General features: G+C 53.5%; 1 protein-coding gene across 11 annotated transcripts in view; it reads right to left on the bottom strand.

Moving 5' to 3' along the window:
• SLC43A1 (solute carrier family 43 member 1) overlaps positions 1-20324 on the bottom strand; it is a 30394-nt gene extending 10070 nt beyond the window's left edge. Inside the window, exons 1-8 of one of the 11 annotated variants that reach the window (XM_019414412.2) lie at positions 18476-18590; positions 16157-16354; positions 10746-11083; positions 4525-4702; positions 4371-4426; positions 4159-4235; positions 1778-1870; positions 6-139 (exon numbers count right to left, since the gene is read on the bottom strand). In XM_019414412.2, the coding sequence (XP_019269957.2) occupies positions 6-139; positions 1778-1870; positions 4159-4235; positions 4371-4426; positions 4525-4634 (470 nt within the window). In that variant the 5' untranslated portion in view covers positions 4635-4702; positions 10746-11083; positions 16157-16354; positions 18476-18590. Of the gene's footprint in view, positions 1-5; positions 140-1777; positions 1871-2828; positions 3114-4158; positions 4236-4370; positions 4427-4524; positions 4703-10745; positions 15172-16156; positions 17129-18475; positions 18643-19188; positions 19501-19966 lie in introns of those variants that run through there. The other 10 variants (XM_019414411.2, XM_019414413.2, XM_019414409.2 and 7 more) reach the window with 10 other exon arrangements.

Genomic DNA, 20324 nt, shown 5'->3' with positions numbered 1-20324 from the left:
CTCACGTGTAGTTGACTTCCTCAGGAGCAGGAAAGGCTTCGCTGGGCCAGTTGAGGGCACAGTTCAGAAAGATGAGGCAGGCCAGGCCCGACCACGTGAACATGATGACCACGAAGGACACACCAGCGTCATATATCAGCTGTGGAAGGAGGGGCAGGCCCATGGGCCACCTGGCCTCACCTCTCCCAGCCCAAGGCAGAGCCCAGGCCTCAGGGACCCTAGACAAGGTCTCTTCTACCCCATTCCTTGCGCCTGATTTGCAGATGGGAAGTGGAGGCCGGAAGTTAAGAGACCCAGGAGACCACCATCCTCTCCCCTTTTCACCCCAGCCCCGTAACGAGACGTGAAGTAATCCCCCCCCCCCCCCCCCCCGCCCCGGGTGCTGAAGGTCTTTGGAATGTCAATTATTATCGGAAAAGGGCACACAAGCCTGCCTGTGACTCCACGCACATGTTGGCTTCCACACAAACATGCCATTGCATTTTATGTACAAAAGAGAAAAAGTAATGCTCTAGGTTTACCAGGCCTGTGTGTATCTTGCCCCTTCCTGGCACCTTCCCTGAGGGAAAGACAAACCCGACCGAGAAGCCTTATCTCACCTTTCACAGGTGTTCCCAGGGAGGACAACTGGGAGCGTGGGCGTGTGCGCATGTCCAAGAGCACTGCCCAAGGCCTTCCAACCCAAGTGGGCTGGGAACTGATTGGGATTCTGTGCCAATGCGTCAGCCCTCTACTGGGGAAGCCAGGTACCTAGAGATGGTGTCCCTGCTCTTGTCCTCCCTGCCTGGGACGACTGACATCTGCCCCCTCCTCAGGCTCCTGCCCAGAGCTCCAGTGCTGCCTGGGAAAATTTCTGCTCCTCCTCAGCCTTGGGCCTTGAGGCTCTCTTCTTCTCTGGGGGACAGGACAGAGCTTCAAAGAACCACATCTCCAAGTGAGTGGGTGTTAAGATCTGCCTCCTCAAACCCCTCCCACCCCCCATGCCTGCTGCTACCTGAACAACTGACGGCCACTTCCACCCATGCACTCTCAAACTCCTTTGGGGGCACCCAGCAAGTGCCTCCTAAACTAACAAACTTCACCGCCCATGGTGGAATCTGAAGGGCATCCTATGGCCCAGTTGAAAGCACGCTTTGCTATCATTTGATATCAGAGGAAGGCGTGAGGCCCCAAGCTTGCCCCCAAGCTAGAACTCAGGCCTTCCGGCTCTAATTCTGCCAGGCTGATTTGTTCAGGCTGTAGCCTGATATGGACTAACTTCATGACCTTGGACCAAGGCAACAAGCCTCTCCAGGGCAGGTGAAGGAAATGTGGCTGGAAAAGTGGTTGAGGCCAGAGAGATCAAGGGCACTGAATGTCTGTAAAGAGGACGGAGGGACTTGATTCTGTCAGTGAAGCAGGGCAGGTGTGTGAGCCAGGCCTCCAACTAAAATCATTCTGGAAGTCACGTGAAGGACAAACCAGAGAGGGGAAAGGTCCGAGGCAGGGAGACCAGCTGGGAAGGCTTGAGCTAGCCCAGAAGAGAGGACGAAGGCCTGGCCTAGGATGGCAGGAAAGGAAAGGAGGCAAGCAGGGAGACCCATTGGCCAGCGGCAATGCCTGGGCCCCTCCCATGACACTTCAGTGCTTGCCCCACGGTGGTGGGGCCTGACCTCTGCCTGGCAGGAACAACAGTTCCCAGGCATGCCAGCCACTCACCCAACGCCACCTAGTTTCTCTAGGCAAAAAGAAAACCCAGGTGACCTCACTGGTCCCCCGCCCCAAACAGGTCCAATACCTTGATTCCTGGGAACGTGATGGCAGAAGAGGCATAGGAGCCGATCATGAGGGCCATGAACGTAGACCGCAGGTTCCCAAACATGTTGGGCAGCTGAGGGCGGGAAGCAGTACCGGTAAGCTGAAGGACCCTGACACTGCCCAGGGTACCCCTGGCCCAGTCAATGGGACTAAGCCTCGATGCACCCCACCCCGCAGCCCTCAAAGTGAGCTCCAGGAACACCAGCCTCAGGAGAGGCAACAGAAAAGCTCAAAGGCAAAATCACGGGAAATTGGCTAACACCCTCCCTCCCACAGACTCCCAATGCACTTGAGCATCTCAACGGTTCCCAGAAGTGCCCTCAAAGAACACTTTTGTCAATTCCGCTCAAGCCCAGGGTTTCCCAAGTTAGTTGTTCGTGGAGCCCTTCTGTTTTGTGACGCCTCTTAATAACCCACGGAATGGGTGTTTAAGAAACACTGATCTAGCGCAACTCATTTGACAGATAAGAAAACTGAGGCCCAGTGAGGGAAAGAAATGTACTCAAGTTCACAGAGCTCCTTAATGACTTTCTCCCCTGTTCTGGCAACCCCGGCTCTATCCCGGACCCCAAGGCTGTGACCATGGCTGGCTCTGTAATGAGCCCTCCTGGGTGGCCCCAAAGGCACAAGTCACAGGAGGTGCCAGGGAGGGAAGGGCAGATGTAAAGGAGGGGGCAGGGGCAGGCCAGGTGACCAGGAGAAGTGGCTCTGACGCGCACAGCAGGCCAAGAATCGCCACCAGGAGAGAACTGATCATATGTTCTGCTCTCTGGCCTGAGCCAGGCCCTCCGGGGAGGAGAAAGCAAAGTCATGCTGCCCTTTGTGTACATCCCCCTCTGGCCCCACCACCCCCCCCCCCCAGGTCAACAGAGCCCATAACTGGGAAAGGCCTTAGATGCCACGCAACACTTCAACCCTCTCCACAGAGGAGAAAACCCGCAGAGAGCTGAGTCCTCCACCAACTTCCAAGCGGCTGTGAAAAGGGGGTGGGACCAGGCTGACCCCCGCTGGGGTAGAGGTTTCCCAGGCACCTGGTATCTGCAAGGCACGCTGCCAAGGACACCAGGGAAAGTGCCAGGGAGAGCTGCCCGGACCCCTGGCGCCCCCGCCCCAGGGTCTCGGGGTCGCTTGTCTCGGCCCAGCAGGGCGGCGCCGGGGTGGGGGGGAGGGCGCGAGGCCGGGCTAACGGGGGCGAGGGGCTGGGCAGCACTGGAGGTCCTGGCGGTCCTGGCTCGGGTCTGTCTTGGCGGGCGAGGGCAGAGGCCCGGGGCGGGGGCGGGGCAGGCGCCGGGCCCTGCCATTGGCTGGAGATTATTGGCGGCGGGGCAGGGGGAGGAGCGGCGGGCGGGCGGCGGGCTCAGAGCCTAGGCCGGCAGGGGCAGGGTCCGAGGTTGCGCACCGCGCAGCGCGGGGCAGGGCAGGGCACAGAGAGGAGAAGGGATCTAGGGCCCCAGCCAAGCTGCACAGCGTGGAGAAGGGGCTTCGCGGGGGGGGGGGGGCGGGGAGGAAGGGATCCGCTCGCTTCCTTGGAGAGTTGTGAAACGTCCCGGGCTGGAATTAAAGGCGGCTGCTGGGTGAGGTGAAATTCAGCCAAAAACACCCAGTTTGGCGGTCAGGACGGGTCAGGGCGGCCCTCATCCGAGATAAACAGCCCCGAGGCTGGCCCAGCCAGGAACCCCTCCCCCACCACACACTCATCAGCCTTTAACCCTTACACTCACATACAGAGACACACACACTTAGAGCAACACACACACAAAGCCACACACATTTGCAGGAGGCTGAGTCATGTGGAAAAAGCTGTTTCTGTAGGTCCAGCACGGTCAAGTGTCGGCAATTTGACGTGGCTTAACCTAATACCCCCACGAACACATTCACCTGCGCACGCCCTTGCCCATCTAGAGCATCACACACACACACGCACACACACACGCACACGCTGCTCCTACCGTGTCACTATCTGCCACACTGCCCAGCTTTCTTTTCTTTCCAGCACTTCCGACTACTGACAGAATTTATTAGTTTACTTGTTGGGAGAAGGCTGCCTCTTCGCCCAACCCCGGAACGGAAGTTCCAGAAAGGTGAGGAAGTCAGCAGTTCTGTTTGTGCTGTCCCCCCAGCGCCTAGAACCGAGGCCAGCAGACATTGTGTGCTGGGGACACACGCACCCCCCAACACCCACACTCTCACACGGCGTCACATCCCCACGGACACAGCCTCACGTCCACCCTCAGTGGCAGCCCGCACACGCCTCTGCTCTGGGTCCACTGGCTCCTCCCTCACCCGCTGTCCCCCTCACTCTCCTCTACTCCCACCCCCACGCCAGGGTGCCCCCTGCCAAGCGGGGCCTGTCACACTCACCGTGAGTGAAGAGAACGTTAAGCAGATGCCACCAAAGCCATTCAGGGACAGCGCCAGGAATATCAACGGAGACAGAACTGGGAAGGGGAGAGCGATGGGTCAGGGCATTTGGGGGGCTGTGGGAGGTCAAGGGCAGGAGCCGGGATGGCAGGCGATCTGCCTTCATCCCACCCATTCTTTTCCTGTGGGCGGCGAGAGGTCAAACGACTCACCTCTGGTGTCCCGAGAGGCCAGGGCCATGAGGGCGCAGGACGCGGCGAAGCTGGCACTGTGGAGACCCAGGGAAGGAGAAGGGGTTGCCCGCGAACACCCTGAGCCTCCCCTCCCCCCTGCAGCACCAGCCTTGCCTTCCTGCCCCCCCCTCACCTGCCAACCAGCCGCGTGGGCCGGGGGCCAAAGCGGTCCATGAGGATCCCCAGCGGCAGGGTCGTGGCGCTGAGCACGAAGGAGCCGATGGTGAAGCCCAGGTTGAGCATCTCTTCCTGGCGGTCACAGCTCAGCCACTCCCGCTGCTCATCCTGGGTGGTGTTGGTGGCGTTCTCAGCTGGGGAGGCAAGGGAAGGCTCAGCACGTGACAGCCGGGAGCAGCCGGGCGCAGGAGACAAGGGCCCCGGGGTCCGGGGACCTGAGCTCAAGTCCCACGCTTAGGGCTCACTGCCAACCAGGCGACTTTGAGGGTGGCCTAGAGCCACATCTACTCCGGTGAGGACTCGTCCTCAAGGTAAACTGCCCACTTGGAGTCGTGACAAGTTAATAAAAATGGTTAATGGTGAGGGAACGAAAGTGATTCACTTCACTCAGTGCTCACTGAATCACGAGGTGGTTGCTCCCCTGCCCCCTCTCTGTTACCTAAGCATCACTGCCAAGGGCACACTCAGGGCGCACCAGAGGCAGACAGACTAGGGTCGAAATTGCCACCACCCCTACCAACTGGGCAACCTTGGACAAGTAACTCCCTCTCTCTGAGCCACAGGCCCTTAGCCTGTAAAAGGGAGCAGAAGATGCCTAAGCCAGAAGTTCCTTAGAAGATTCCGCTGGGGGGGGGGGGGGGTAGGCTCTGAGATGGCTCAGCCGTTAAGCTTCCAACTTCAGCTCAGGTCATGATCTCATGGTTCATGAGTTCAAGCCCCACATCGGGCTCTCTGATGTCCATGCAGAGTCTGTGTCTGCCTCTCTCTCTCTCTCTCTCTCTTTCTGCAACTCCCCTGCACTCTCGTTCTCTCTCAAAAATAAATAAATGTTAAAAAAAAAAAAAGAGTCAAGACTCTTGATCTCAGGCTCATGAGTTCAAACCCCACATTGGGCAGTGCTTCCGTTAAAAAAAAAAAGTGAAAAGTGACAGGTGCGATGAAGAGAACAAAACAGGAGGATGTGACGGTGCCTGAGTGCTAGGAGAGGAAGCACCCACCCTCCATGGTGACAATGACTCCTGACTTCAGATATCAGGAGCACACGCAGGCAGCAGAGGGGTGACGTGACCTGTGTGTTAACATAAGGAAGAACACGAGGAAGAAGTCTCAGATCCTGAGTGCTGGCCAACCAGGGCAGGAAACACCTTGGGCGACGGGGAGCTGCCAGGGAAGCTGGGGAGAGTGTCCAGCCCCGTGGAAGAAGCCTGTAGGGTTCAGGCTAGCCCCATCATTCAGTGATTGTCCCCAGCACGGTTCAGTTCTCCACCAGGTCTGCCTGCACCGGATATCTGCTGTGTGCCAGGCACTGTGTTGGCACAGTGGGCAAAGTGGGAAGGAATGCAAAGATCATTTAGGCCACAGGCTGCAAACAGGCGACTGGCAGTGGCCCGCACCTGTGTTTTGCTTGGCGTGCAAATTTTAATTGGGTGCGGTTCAAAATCGGAAGTTATCCCATAAACGCGGCACCTGGGTGGCTCAGTTAACCAACTGATCAGACTGTTGATTTCGGCTCAGGTCATGATCTCGTGGTTCGTGAGTTCAAGCCCCGCGTTGGGCTCTGTGCTCACAGTGCAGAGCCTGCTTGGGATTCTCTCTCCCGCTCTCTCTGCCCCTCCCCACTCATGTGCTCTCATCCTTTCTCTCTCTCTCTCAAAAGAAATAAACATTAAAAAAAGGAGTTATCCCATAAAAATCTGGCTTCTCTTTAAGAAGTCGGAAAATCTGGCCATTGCTGGAGCTGAGTGGAGGTCACCCCTTTCTGCCAGGTCTTGCCTTAAAGGGTTTAAGCCACCCAAGTCGTCACCTCTCTTTTACCCCCTCAGACATTTGCCACCTTACACCTGCCTTACTTTATTATTATTATTATTAATTGATTATTATGAACTGCCTGGCCCAGTTGGCATCTGAGTTTGCAGCTCCTGAATTAGACACTGATTCTACCCCTCAGTCTTTCACCATCAAACGGCACCTTCTCTCACACAAGTCCTACTAGCTCTCGATTAATTAACACCTACTTTGTGCCAGGCTTTTTCATATGGTATCTGTTTCGATCCTCACAGCCTCCCTACCAAGTGAGTCCAATGACCCCCATGGTATAGATGGCGAGGCTCTGAGAAGCACAGCAATTCTTACAGGAGGGCTTCTGACAGCTTCACACAGCTTCACACAGCTTCTTACAGGAGGGCTTACACTCAAACTCAAGACCGTCTCCAAGGGCCAGCCCAGTCCCGTCCACCCCAGGGCCCCTCTGTCCTGAACACGGCGGCTCAGGACGCTTCCCGTGCCTGTGCTGGTGCTGGCGAGGAGACGTGTTCCTCCACTCATGGAGCAGGACAGCCCAGGGGCCTGCTAGCAGCTCAAAGTCAGTCAACGCATCTGTTGGTCTGGTTTATCCATCAGCCTCTTGTGAGTTTGACCAACACGAGCTGGCTCCTGAGGCCCCACCACTCTGCATGGTTGGATAAAGCCGGATTCCTTGGATAAAGCCAGCCCAACATGCACTTAGAACTCTATCCACGCCAATTACAACAGAAGAGGTCTTTGAAATCCAACTGCCCCGCTTTTATAGGCAAGTAACATGACGGGGTGGGACAGGGAAAATGTACTGAGTTACTGATAGAGCTGAAGCCTTAGAAAAAAACCATGTTTCCCTAATTGTGGTATGCATAACTCCGGATGAGTTAGGAGATGCAGGGAATGGAGTTTGATGTTTCACAGTTATTAGTCATTTCAATGTGTATCTGAAACACATACACATATACATACATATGCGAATGTATTGGAAAAACACGCATACATATGTATGTATGTTGGAGACATGTATGTGTGTGTGTGTGTGTGTGTGTGTATTAGACACATATGTATGATGTATGTGTAAGTACAATCAAACCCAACATTCCGAGGATATTACGCTTTAAACTCAGGCCAATTTTTTTAAGTGGGTTGATGTAAAAGGAAGCATTAAGTCAATAGTTCCTAGGACAGAGGAAAGGTAAAATCATGAGGGTGAACTACAAGTGACAAGATCTGTGAAGCCCTGGAAAGCAGGACCACGGGCAAACATTCACCCCTGGAGCCACACAGAGCACATTCAAACCCCGGCTTCACTAGCCGTGCTGCTGAAACTCCGAGACTCTGTTATCCCATCTGTGAAATGGGATGGTGGTCGGCTGCAACCCCGAGAGGCTGGCTGGCTCCGAGGACTGCCGCGCGCGTGCACACACACACACACACACTCACTCACAAAATGATCCCATTCTCTGAGTCTCTAGGGATGGGGAGCCCCTCCTCAAGGCCTGAGGTTTCACTTTCCTGCAGCTGACAGTCAGGTTCACCAAAACATCTGTGGGATTGGGCTCTAGCTGGTTGTCCTGCCTATGGCAGGACTGCTCCAGGAGAACTCTAAGCTGAAGGAGGTTGGAAGTGGCTACACTGTTCCTACGAGGACTAGGAGACAGGTCCTGGAGTCAGATCTGGGGTTGAATCCTTGCTCTGCTCATTAGCTGTGTGACCTCAGGCAAGTGGCTTAATTTCTCTGAGCGTCAGCTGTCTCTTCTACAAAACATGGTTAATAGTCATACCTATATCACAGACCTGTTAGGAGGACTGAAGATCTATCTAGCAAACAGCAAAGGCTTGATGAGCTTTAGCCATTGTTTTATTGTTTGGGCACTTTTGCTGGATAAAGAGAAGTTATGTGTTAAGTTGATTTGCCCCTGTCTAAATTCTGAACAGAGCCCTCTTCAACCGTGACACCCCTACAGGTGGTTCAACCACTCACCCCAGGGTGTCCCTCCAGAGAGAACAAAAAACACTGAGAAGACAGAGGGTGTGGCCAGGGAGCCCAAAGCCGACCCTAGTGAACACCTTGACCATGAACTCCACATTTGTTAAATGACAGCATTTGGTGCTCACATCGTTGCTCTGTGGCAAGGAGGACGAGGGGGAGGACGTTAGTTTTGGCGGGAACCTATCAATTTAAAGTTCTTTGTTCTAAGAGGGTTTAAAATCACCAATCATAGACACCTAAGATACCGTGGGGCAGTGAGTTCGTGACTTTTTACATGTTGGTCTTGCCTAGGCCAGATCTTGGTAGAAGGGGTGGGGGAGCGTTTTGCAACCTAAATTACCTACTTAGCAAGCAGGCAAAGTTACAGAAGCGAGATAGGGTGGTTAGTAATTTCCGATAACCCTAATAGGGAACTGCATAAGCTTTTATCTCAATTATTCATGGAAGGTGAGTTTAAGCCGAACTTATATACAGTAAGCTTTCTGATATCTTATAAGTCGACCTATTACATTTCCCACTCCTGTTTGTCAGTTATTCAAACCTTTGAATAACCTTATTCTGGCATCTGGGCTAGTGGGACCTATGGGCTACGTAATACCATAAGCTTTATAGATCCTATTTTTCGATTTATGAACTGGAGTAGTTTTATCAAACAAGGTCCCATAGTTATAGCTAGAAAGAGAAAGATAGGGGATCCCGCAAGGGCACTTAGGAGAGTTGTTAGCCAAGGGGACCAGGAAAATATAGACTCATACCAATTTTGATTAGTTTGTCTTTGTCTTTCTCTTTCCTCTAGTCGTTGTCTGACCTGACTCAAGCTCTGCTTGAGGATTCCTGAATTATTGACATAAAAACAGCACTGTTCCCCAAGGGCCATAAAAGCCCTCCTTGTTATAAAAATAACAGGTCTAAGCCCCTCCGATTCTGAAGTACCACCCCCGCTAAAGAGTTTACAGATTCAGATGGTTTATCGATATTCCTTTCTAATTCTGATATATCCTGATCAATGTGTTTGCTTAGTAATTTGAAGTTCTCATCCCCTGTGATGAAAGCGGCAGTACTTACGCCAAAGGATCCTGCAACCCCCAGTCTTACAAAGAGGGGCACTAGGATAGTAGAAATGGGTTCCCTCATAAATCGAGACTGGGGAATGAAACCTAGGGGTTCACTTCCTCCTTCACCTGAAAAGTAGAAGACCTGGGGTACGAGGTGGACTAGAATGCAGAAATCAGACCTCTTGATTATAAGGTGGAGGTTTAAACAAGGGGTTAAACCCAAGGAGCAAGCGAACCAAGTCCCAGAGGGTGGTACAAGGAAGTAAAGGGTACCCCCCCCACATAAGTATTATTTGGCAAGTAGATGGTGCTGTTACAATAAGTCAAATACCTGGACTGTTTCATCTGGTAATTTCCAGCACAGAAACAAGTCCCCGCTCCTTCTAGATCTCCTAAGGTGAGACTTGGGTTCTGCCCCTGGGTACAATGACCCTCTATCTGGCCATGGCTCAAATTCCTGACTTGGTCTTCTCTCGTTCCCAAAGGGACTGGAGCACCTATTCCTATGTAGTAGGGGGACCTAGGATCCAAACACAGCCAACAATCCCAAGTGATGTTAGGGTTGGTGGCATTTAAAAACTTAAAGGTATAGTACAAGGCTTTAAAGGTATCGGTCTCTCTTACTTCAGGTTTGTTCCTAGCGGGGGGAGGAGTCAACACAAGGGCAGCAGTGGTGGGCGAACGGGCCGTAAACTTAGCTGATGACTGGGCTAGAGGCCTGGGGGGCAGTTTTTCAGGGTCAGGGAGAGGGTTAATTACAGGATTGGGCCCAATGGGCGCTCTAGGGGTGACTCTAACTTTAAACCTCTGAATGGTGAACGCAGTGCCGGGATCAAGACCAGAAACGTATAATCTCAATCCCCATGTTTCCCCTGTATTCCATCAGGGATCTAAACCATTTCTGATGATGATAGTGACTAGGTGTTGACTCTCGGTCGGAGACACTGCTCTTATAGACCGTATAAACTGATCCTTTTCAGTAACCCAGTCAGCTATGGTTCCACAACCCCATGAGGCACAGTGAAACTGGCCTCGTCCTTGACAGCCGGCGGGCCCATCAGAGGGACAAGCATAAAGCTGTACTCCTTCGAAACTTGGGCAGTCTGGGGTTCTCTGGTAAGGCAAAACTCCGGTAGCACCTTGATATCATGGCTGTTTCCACTCAATGGGGAACAGAAGACACAGATTAAAGGTCAAGGCAGGGGAAGCGTAAGAGGTAGAATTTGCTAAAACCTGTCCCGTAGTGGTTTTGCTAACTATCCAACGGTACTGGACAGGGGCGTGGTCAGAACATGTTTCTCCGACCAAGGAAATTATTAAGAACAAAATTACCCAGCGGATTCTTTTACCAGCCGGACCTTCAAAGGATTTTCGGTCCGTTTGACAGTCCACTGTAGAGGAATGTGGTCGGGGTGTGCCGCTTTAATTTGAGAGCGATGGACCCAGTGGCTCCGGCCGGCAACTTTCACAGCGGATGGGGTGGACAGGATGATCGGATAGGGCCCAACCCAGCGTGCCTCTAAATTTGGGGAGGTGTGACGTTGCATCCAGATCCAATCTCCAGGTCCGAGTCCTTGGTCTGATGGTTCGACTGCAGAGGGCGGTTCCTTCCGGCTTTCTTTTACTAGGTTACGGATGGCTGGAAATGTACTTTGTAGAGCCTGCAAGGACTTAAGGAGATGTTGGTTTGAGATTTCCGCCCATTGTTCATCTCCCAGTTTTGGAAGCAAGCGAGGTGGTCTTCCAAATAGGATTTCAAAGGGGGGAATGCCTCTTACGTAAGGTATACAGCGTACTCTGAGGAGGGCAAAAGGAAGGAGGCCTACCCAGTTTTCGCCAGTTTCTGGAATTAATTTAGTCAAGGTTTCTTTTAGAGTTCTATTCATTCTTTCTACCTGCCCTGGACTTTGGGGGTGGTAGGCACAATGTAATTTCCAATTTATTTGTCAGCTTTTGGCCAACATTTTAGATATCTGGGCTATGAAAGCCGGGCCATTATCTGACCCCAAACCAACAGGGACGCCAAATCGGGGAACCAATTCATTTTAGTAATTTCTTAGCCACTATCTGAGCGGACTCTGTTTTAGTGGGGAAAGCCTCTAACCATCCAGAGAAGGTGTCCACCAGTACGAGGAGATAATGATAGCCATAGGGTCCATGTTTCATCTCAGTGAAGTCAAGTTCCCATATTTCTCTGGGTATCTGTTTGCGTAGTCGCTGTCCTGAAAAATTAAACTTGGGCGATGGGTTAGTCTGAGCACAGGCTTTGCATCAGTCTCCTAGGCTTGGTACGACTTTATTAAGGTTTGGAATAAAATAGTCTCTTTGGGCTAGTTCAGACAACTTGGTTGCCCCTAGATGCGTGGAGCTGTGGACTTGCGGGAGCCAGGTCCGTCCTATAGCTTCTGGTATGAAGATGCGTCCATCCTCGAGGTGATACCAATGCTGGTCATCTCTTTCTGCCCTCAAGCTTTTTATCAGGCGTAGCTCCTCTTTGGTCTAAAACGGTTCCGTGGAAAGAAAGCGTGGAGGCAGCAGAGGCAAAATTTTAATCGGGAGAACATCTCTTTCTGCTGTGGCCTCTGCTGTTGCGTCAGCAAAGGCGTTTCCTTTCGCTCGGGGCGAGTCTGCCTTTTGGTGGCTCTTGCAGTGTATAATGGCCACCTTTTTAGGAAGCCATAAGGCTTCCTTCCAGTAGGGCCAGGATTTCTTTTTTAATTTCCTTCCCTCCTGATGTTAACGGTCCTCTTTCCTTATATAGAGCTCCATGAACATGGGCGGTGGCGAATGCATACCTGCTATCCGTGAAAATGTTCACCGTTTTTTCCCTTTGCCCATCTGAGGGCCTGGGTTAGCGCCATCAGCTCTGCTCTTTGGGCAGAAGTGTCGTGCTCAAGGGCTTGGGCCCAGATAACCTGGTCCTGAGTCACTACAGCTGCACCTGCGTATCTGATCCCATCTTTGACAAAACTGCTGCCATCAGAGAACAGCTCGAAATCCACCTTTGACAGAGGTTGATCTCTTAAGTCCCCCCCTCAGTCCCGTAAGAGTACTCACAGTTTCCAAGCAATCGTGGCGTGGGGCCTCTGAGTCATCATCAGGTAGCAACGTGGCTGGATTTAAAGCCTCTGCCTTCAGCAAAGTGATGCGTGGAGGGTCTAGTAGCAATACCTGATCCTGGATGATTCGTGCGTTGATCCATCGGTCTGGTGGGGAGTGCAGCAGGGATGCTACTGCGTGAGGTCCTATGATCTGAAGGTCTTGCCCAAGCGTTAGTTTGGAAGCTTCTTTAACCAGTGGCGGCAACAGCTCTGAGGCAACTGGGCCACCCGGTGGCAACAGAGTCCAGCTGCTTGGACAAGTAGGCTACAGGTCGTTTCCAGGGGCCCAAAGTTTGAGTAAGGACCCCTTTAGCAATTCCCCGGATCTCATGCACAAATAGTTGGAAGGGTTTGGTAATACCAGGTAAAGCTAGGGCTGGGGCTTGGATGAGGGCGCTCTTGATCTGCTCAAAAGCCCTGTCTTCTTGTTCTCCCCAGACCATCTCAGTTCCTTCACCCCCAGTGGCGGAGTACAGGGGTTTTGCCATTTCAGCGAAACCTGGTATCCAGAGGCGGCAATACCCAGCAGCTCCTAGGAACTCCCTGATCTGCCTTTTAGTTGTGGGTTTAGGAATGTTGAGGATAGCTTGGATTCTTTCTGGCCCCAGCGATCGCTTGCCTGCATGCAGTTGGTAGCCCAAATATATGACAGAGTCCAAGCAAATTTGCGCCTTCTTTGCGGAAACTTTATATCCCAGGACATCTAATTCCCTTAGCAGGTCCTCTGTAGCCTTCGTGCAGTTCTCTAAGGAGTCAGCGGCTAGGAGCAAGTCATCTACATATTGCAACAGCGCAACATCTGGGTGGCTCTCTCGGTAGGGGACCAAATCCCTTCGGAGAGCCTCATCAAAAAGAGTGGGGGGAGTTCTTAAACCCTTGGGGCAGTCGAGTCCAGGTTAACTGTCCATTGTAAGTTCCACCTGGGTCTGTCCATTCAAAGGCAAAAATAGGCTGACTGACCTTTGCAATCGGCAAAGCAAAGAATGCATCCTTTCAGTCCAGGACGGAGTAAAGGCAGTAATTTGGTGAGAGTTCACTCAGGAGAGTGTAGGGGTTGGGGACTGTAGGATGAATTGTCTCCACCCTTTTGTTAACTTCTCTGAGGTCTTGTACCGGCCTATATTCTGAAGTCCCAGGTTTGGGGACAGGAAGCAAGGGAGTATTCCAGGGGGAATGGCATGGCATTAGGATCCCAGCTTCTCGCAAGCGGTTGATGTGTTTGGCAATTCCCTCCCTCGCTTGCTGGCTGATGGGATATTGCCTCACCCGGATGGGGGTGGCTGTGGCAGCTAGCTGGATCACTAGCGGCACTTGTCGAATGGCTAGTCCAGGGGGCTTAGTTTCAGCCCAAACTGTAGGAATTGTCTCTTTCCACTTTTCTATTAATGGAGACGCTTTCTGCTCTGGTTTTTCTAAGAGTCGATATTCCTCTGATATAGGGCAGGGAACTAGAATGGCAGGTGGCGGTAGGTTCAAGTCTATAGAATTTCCGGTAAAGGAAATTTGGGCCTTAAGCTTGTGCAACAGATCTCTCCCCAGAAGGGAATATGGGCAATCAGGTATGAGCACAAAGGAATGAGTAATAGTCCCTTCAGCTAGGTCAGTGATTCGGGCACGAGTCCGCGGGTAGCCTTGCGTTTGTCCTGTGGCTCCCGGAATGTATACCTTTTCTTTAATCACAGGTCCTAAGGGTTCTTTAAGACCCAGTGTCAACCAGGAATCTGGTTTCTTTCCCTTCTATGTTGAGGGTAACCACAGGCTCCTGGGGATTCAGGGAAAGAGGGGAGCTGTGGTGGTGTCATTGTTCCTGGGCGACCAGGATGGGAGGCTTTTTGTTGGGGCATTTATCTTTCCAATGTCCTTCTTTCTTACAATAAGCACATTGATTTTTTCCCAATGTTGCTCAGGGTCTTTTCTGGCCTCAGGGTTGAGGCCTTCCCTGTCCTTTGCTGTTGCCTGGGGGTTTTCCCCAGGCTGCTACAAGGACTTTCCCTATTTCCTTCCCTTGCATAACGGCAGAGCTGTCCCTGCTCTGAAAAACTCGCTGGGCTATTTCTACCAACTCTGAAATTAGCTTTCCTTCGAATCCTTCTAATTTTTGGAGCTTTTCATGGAGGTCTGGGGCCGACTGAGAAACGAAAGCCATATTAATGGTTTTTTGGTTCTCTATTGCCTCGGGGTCAATAGGAGAATATAAGCGGTAAGCCTGGTAAAGCCTTTCTAGGAAGGCTGCAGGCGACTCTTTCGGTCCCTGGACCGTGTCATGAATTTTTGTCAGATCGGTGGGCTTTCGTGCCGCTGCGCGAAGCCCCTGTAACAGAATCTGGCGATACTGGAGTAGACGCTCCCTACCATTATCCGCGTTAGGGTCTCAATGGGGCGGCGCGGAATGGAAAATGTGCTCAATTCTGTGAAGGTCTGTGGTAGGCATTCTGTCTGGGCCGAGGACTGCTCTCGTGGCTTCCCGGGGCACTCGGGCCCTTTCCTTGAAGTCAGTAAAACCTGCAAGAGTTGGTGACAATCTTCCCAAGTAGGTAAGTGGGTGGTGAAAATAGAGCTCAATAAGTCAATTAGGCCCTGGGGGTTTTCAGAGAAAGGCGGGTTCTGAGTTTTCCAGTTGTAGAGGTCCGTGGTGAAGAAAGGAGTGTAGAAAAGCGTTTGGGCGTGTTGGCTGCCCATCTGGACCGGGAGCTGGAGCCATTTGCCTAAGAAGAAGGATGGGAACTGGGGCATCAGCGGACTGGTGTTCTCCTCTATAGAGGGCTCCTGATCTGGTATGTGGGGGACTAGTCAAAGGGTCTCCTGCGGCTTTGGGTTCCTGGGGAGCTACTAGAGTCTGGGGAGAAGGAGGTGGTCTCTGAGGATCGGATAACAAGTCCGTCCCTTCGGGTTATCTCCTGAAGCACTGGGTAAAGCCTCTTTGAAGGCTGAGTGACGGGAAGCAAGGGTTTGGAGTTTGGAGGAGAAGAGGAAGGGGAGTGGGAAAGGGAGATGCCAGATGACAGCTTTTGGCCCTGTTTCTGGCACTTTCTCAGCCAGGAAGGTGGGTCTTCTAGGTCGACCCAAGTCACAACATATGGCTCCTGTGGGGATGAACATCATAACAAATCCCGCGGACAGCATAAGCAAGGTTAAGATTATAGGAGCCCTCTGTGGGGGGTCAGTCAACCCCAGAGAATGTCGGCCAGTCCAGTTGGCAATATGTCCGCAGCCAGGATGGCTTTAGGTTAAAGCCATAGTTCTTTCCTCTTTTTCTGAAACCAGAGAAGTTATTTAGGATCCATTTAAGGGGCGGGGGGGGGGGGGGGGCAAGGCTTGGACGAAGACTGATCCATGGCGGAGGTTAAACAGTGGGTCACACCAGAGATAATGATAGGTTAACAAGAAACGTTTAACAGGGCACACAGAGCACTGAACATAGAACAAATGGTTGGGGTGATCAAGCCCGACCCAGAGGATCCGAAGACCCAGAGGGTCCGGAGACCCAGAGGTTCCGGAGACCCAGATGGTGCTGGGGACGTCTCCACCAGATACCAGCTAGGGGGAAGTTAAGCCGCGTCCAGCCTTCCCTCCTAGAATCAGATCTGTCCAGTAACAGAAAACAGAGAACAGAAAATAGAAAATAGGTGCCGCCTCGCATACCTTGCTTAAGCCAGGTCTGAGAACGGAAGGCCGGGGCCGAGGAACGTCTCTCGGGAGCTCTCCCCTAGCTGTTCCGCTTCGGCCTCCGAATTTCGGGTGGTCATAGAATCTCGGTGGGACCTCCAAATGAAACACCAGACGCCGAATAGAAGCGAGGCAAGATTTTATTCACGGCCGGGCCAAACCTGATCTCCTGATCTTAAGGAGAAAAGTGCAGAGAATGGCCCCGCACAAAGGTAGCAGTGAGCTTACATGGATTTTAGCAAGTCAGAGTACGTCATTATTTAGTTAACCAATGACAATTTACAGCATTTCACGGTAGCCAATTATATTGTGACACACAGACCGTTAGTTTTGGCGGGAACCTATCAATTTAAAGTTCTTTGTTCTAAGAGGGTTTAAAATCACCAATCATAGTTAGACACCTAAGATACCGTGGGGCAGTGAGTTCGTGACTTTTTACATGTTGGTCTTGCCTAGGCCAGATCTTGGTAGAAGGGGTGGGGAGCGTTTTGCAACCTAAGTTATCTACTTAACAAGCAGGCGAAGTTACGGAAGCGAGATAGGGTGGTTAGTAATTTCCGATAACCCTAATAGGGAACTGCATAAGCTTTTATCTTAATTATTCATGAAAGGTGAGTTTAAGACGAACTTATATACAGTAAGCTTTCTGATATCTTATAAGTCGACCTATTACACTACAACCCTGAAAACATCATGCTAAGTGAAAAAAGCCTGTAACGAAAGCCCAAATATTAGAAGACACCATTTATTTGAAATATACAGAACAGCTCCTATCAGTGATGTGGTACCATCAGGCTATTACAAAGTATTGGACAGGAGAGGGCTCCCCCAAGCAGCCTGTCATTGTGAAGGCCAAATTCTTCAACAGAAGAGCTGAAGAGAAGATCAAGGGGTAGGAATGGCTGTGTCCTGGCAGCTTGAAGCCCCATGGAGGGAGGTCTACTAAAAGGTAACAAGTGCTTTTCCAAAAAAAAAAAAAAAAAAAAAAAAAAATCTATTTTTGTCCCACATAAACCTAGGATTCTGCTAATGGGTACAGGGTTACTTTTTGGGGTAAAGGAAATGTTCTAAAATTGATTATGTTGACGGTTGCACAACTTATTGAATTGTATACTTTAAATGGGTGAGTCATAAGGTATGTGACTTATATCTTAATAAAGCTCTCACATGTATTTTTAAAAAGCACGGGTAGAGGGGTGGGCAACAAAAGGGAAGCAGGAGTCTGGGGGTGATGGAAATATTCTAAATACCGATTATGGTGGTGGTGGTTCCCGGGGTATACATTTGTCAAGCCTGATCAAAATGTGTGACGTAGGGGAGCCTGGGGGGTTCAGTCGGTTGAGCGGCCGACTTCGGCTCAGGTCATGATCTCGAGTTCATGGGTTCAAGTTCCACATCGGGCTCTGTGCTGACAGCTCACAGCCTGGAGCCTGCTTCAGATTCTATGTCTCCCTCTCTCTCTGCCCCTCCCCTGCTCTTGCTCTGTCTCTCTCTCTCAAAAGATAAAATAAAACGTTAGAAAAAAAATTTTTTTAGAAAAAAATTGTTTTAATGTGATGTAAATTAATTTTCAATAAAGTTGATTTAAAAAACAAACAAACAGGTGGAGAAGGCCGGAAGGAGCAGTGCAGGAATCAAGACCATTACATGACAAAGGGCAGGTCCTCTCCAGTTGCCAGGGAAAACAATTCAGAGGGGACCTGGACTCCTCCCCTCCCCTCAGGAGCATTAGAATTCCTACTTCCTCATTAGACACCACAAGGGAAGCCAAAGGAATTGAAATGGAAAGCAGGGTCCCTCCACAGTGCCTGGCCTGGAGGAAATGAGGCTTCTAGACTTTGTGCAGATGGTGATTTGAAGACCCTGGGCTCAAAGTCTTGGAAAAGGAGGGGCACCGGCCTGTTAACATTCAAGTGCACTTTGTAGGCTCTCCTTTTTTTACTTAGCCTTATAGGAGTCCTGGTAAAACATGCCTCACCCAGCTGCGTGCCTGTTCTCCTTCTAGGGGTCTCCATCTTGATCTAGACCTGAAGCTGCCAAAGGGTCTGAATGCCCAGCACGATACCTGGCATTCAGCGAAGCCTAGATTAGATACACGAGGTAGAGGGGGCAAAACCCACCTACTCTCTAGAAGAAGTTTGAATTGGTCAAGAAGTGGGGCTGTCCCAACGCCTGCGCAGTGCTTGTCTTAGGCAGCCCCGCGTCCGGTCCGCTCAGCCTCGCGTTCTTTTCCAGCTTCCACCTTCCCCTTCTGCTGCCCCTGCCCCAGCCCGACGTGCCCTTCCTCGGGCGTACCTGAGCACAGGATGGAGTAGAAGCCCTCCTTCTGGAGCATGATCAGCAGGGAGCCCCAACCGAGGAGTACGGCAGAGAAGAAGAGGTTCTCCAGCATCGCGGTGCACGCCATCCACCAGCGCCTCCGGTACGCCTGCTGCAGCGTGGGGGCCATGCTGGCCGCGAGCCTGCACAGGAACACCGCGCTGAGCAAACGGACCCCCGGCGGCCCCGGGGAAGGGTCTCGCATCCCGGCGGCTCCTGAGACCCCTCGAGCCTGCCCGCGAAGGTCCCAGGGCCCTGGGCTTCCCGGCGGGTGCCGCCGACCTGGCTCTGGGCGCACTGGCAGTGCCAGGGGCTCACGCGGCGCTGCGCTCCCGCCGGGCCACTATCGGAAACAAGGAAGGTCCTGTCTGAGCGCAACAGATTCCTGGCGCGCTGCCGGGCTCTTCCAGCCAGGCCAGAACGCGCAGAGCCCGGCTCCCCGGGCCCAAACCCGCACTTCCCCAAGTCCCCAAAGGTCAGCAAGGGGCAGGGCGCGCTCTGAAGCCACCGCTGGCCAGCATCCGGCCGCCCGCGCCAGGAAGGACCCCCAGAAGCAAGCAGGAGGAGGAAGGGGAAGTCTGGGACTAGCCTGAGACACCCCCCGCCCCCATTCCTGCTGCCCCAGTAAGACCACTCCTCTCCTCTGGGGCCCGGCCCCCGCTGGCCCTCCGCCCTCCGCCTCTCCGCACCGGGCGCCCGGTGTCCCCACCGTCCCTCGATCCAGGCAGACAGCTGCCACGTGGAAGGAGACCCGGGGCGGGCCCTCCGGCGGCCCCGGCGCCCCTCACTCACTCGGCAGGGCGCGGGCCACCACGCGGCGCGCATCCGAGCCAGCCCGCGCTCTCGGGTCGGGGAAGGGTGCTCGCGCTCCGGCAGGAAGTCCCGCGGCCGCTGACTTTATAAGGGCCGAGCTCCCCGCGGGCGGGCGGCGGGCGGGTGTGTTTACCAGAGGGAGGGAAGGAGCCAGAGCTCCCCCCGCCGCGGCCGCGGCCGCCGCCACCACCGTGGGAGGAGACGGGACACGGGCGGCGCGGGGGTGGGGAGCGGCAGGGGGAGACGGATGCCGCGGAGACGAGAGGGACTGGGAAGGGCAAAGGGGGGAAGGGCGCGAGGGAGGGGCGGAAGGCACCAGCCGCGGCTCCCGGGGCCTCAGTACCCTCATCTGTGAAATGGGGCTCTGGGTTCCGGCGCGCCCGCAGGTCGGTTCAAACTCCGACAAGAGTGTTCCTCCAAACTGAGGAAGTGCAGCCGAAGGGGCCGAGAGGAAGAGGAGTACCCGAGGGGCCGGAGGAAAGGGAGGGAGGGACGCGCTTGGAGAAACGCGACAGCGAGCCGCGGGACCCCACGGGCTCGGGGGAGCGAGCAGGTTTTTTTCTTGGGGAGCCTGGGAGTGTCGGTGGGAGCCGGCCCGTGGGGCTCCCAGCGGACCCGCAGCCGGGGACCCCCTTAACCACACCCGCCGCTCACCTCTGGTGGGGGGAAGCGCGCCTCCCGCGGCCGCGGACGCCTCCGGGAGCGCAGCGCCTTCGCGGCGCGTCCACGCTCTGCGGCCGTGGTCGCGCGGGCCCAGCTGCGAACCGCACGGGCTATCGGACTTCTCTGCGCGCCGGGGCCGGGCCGCCTCGGGGACTCAGCGCCGCAGTCTGGTGTTCTTGCCTCCTCTGCCCCCTCGGAAGAAGTCGGGGAGCGGGGAACCCGCCGGGCACCCCCGATCCGCGAGACGGGGCATAGGCGGAGCGGATCCACGGAGTTAATTCTTGTATTTACACCCGTCCCGGGCTGCGCCCCGAGGTGGGGGCGGGGGCTCCCTTCCCTTCCCCTCCCC

Source organism: Panthera pardus, unplaced genomic scaffold (assembly GCF_024362965.1).
Source record: "Panthera pardus isolate Hobbes unplaced genomic scaffold, ASM2436296v1 HiC_scaffold_12, whole genome shotgun sequence".
NCBI lineage: Eukaryota > Metazoa > Chordata > Mammalia > Carnivora > Felidae > Panthera > Panthera pardus.
The sequence above is the reverse complement of the archived record's forward strand: the minus strand, read 5'-3'. Positions and strand labels throughout refer to the sequence as shown.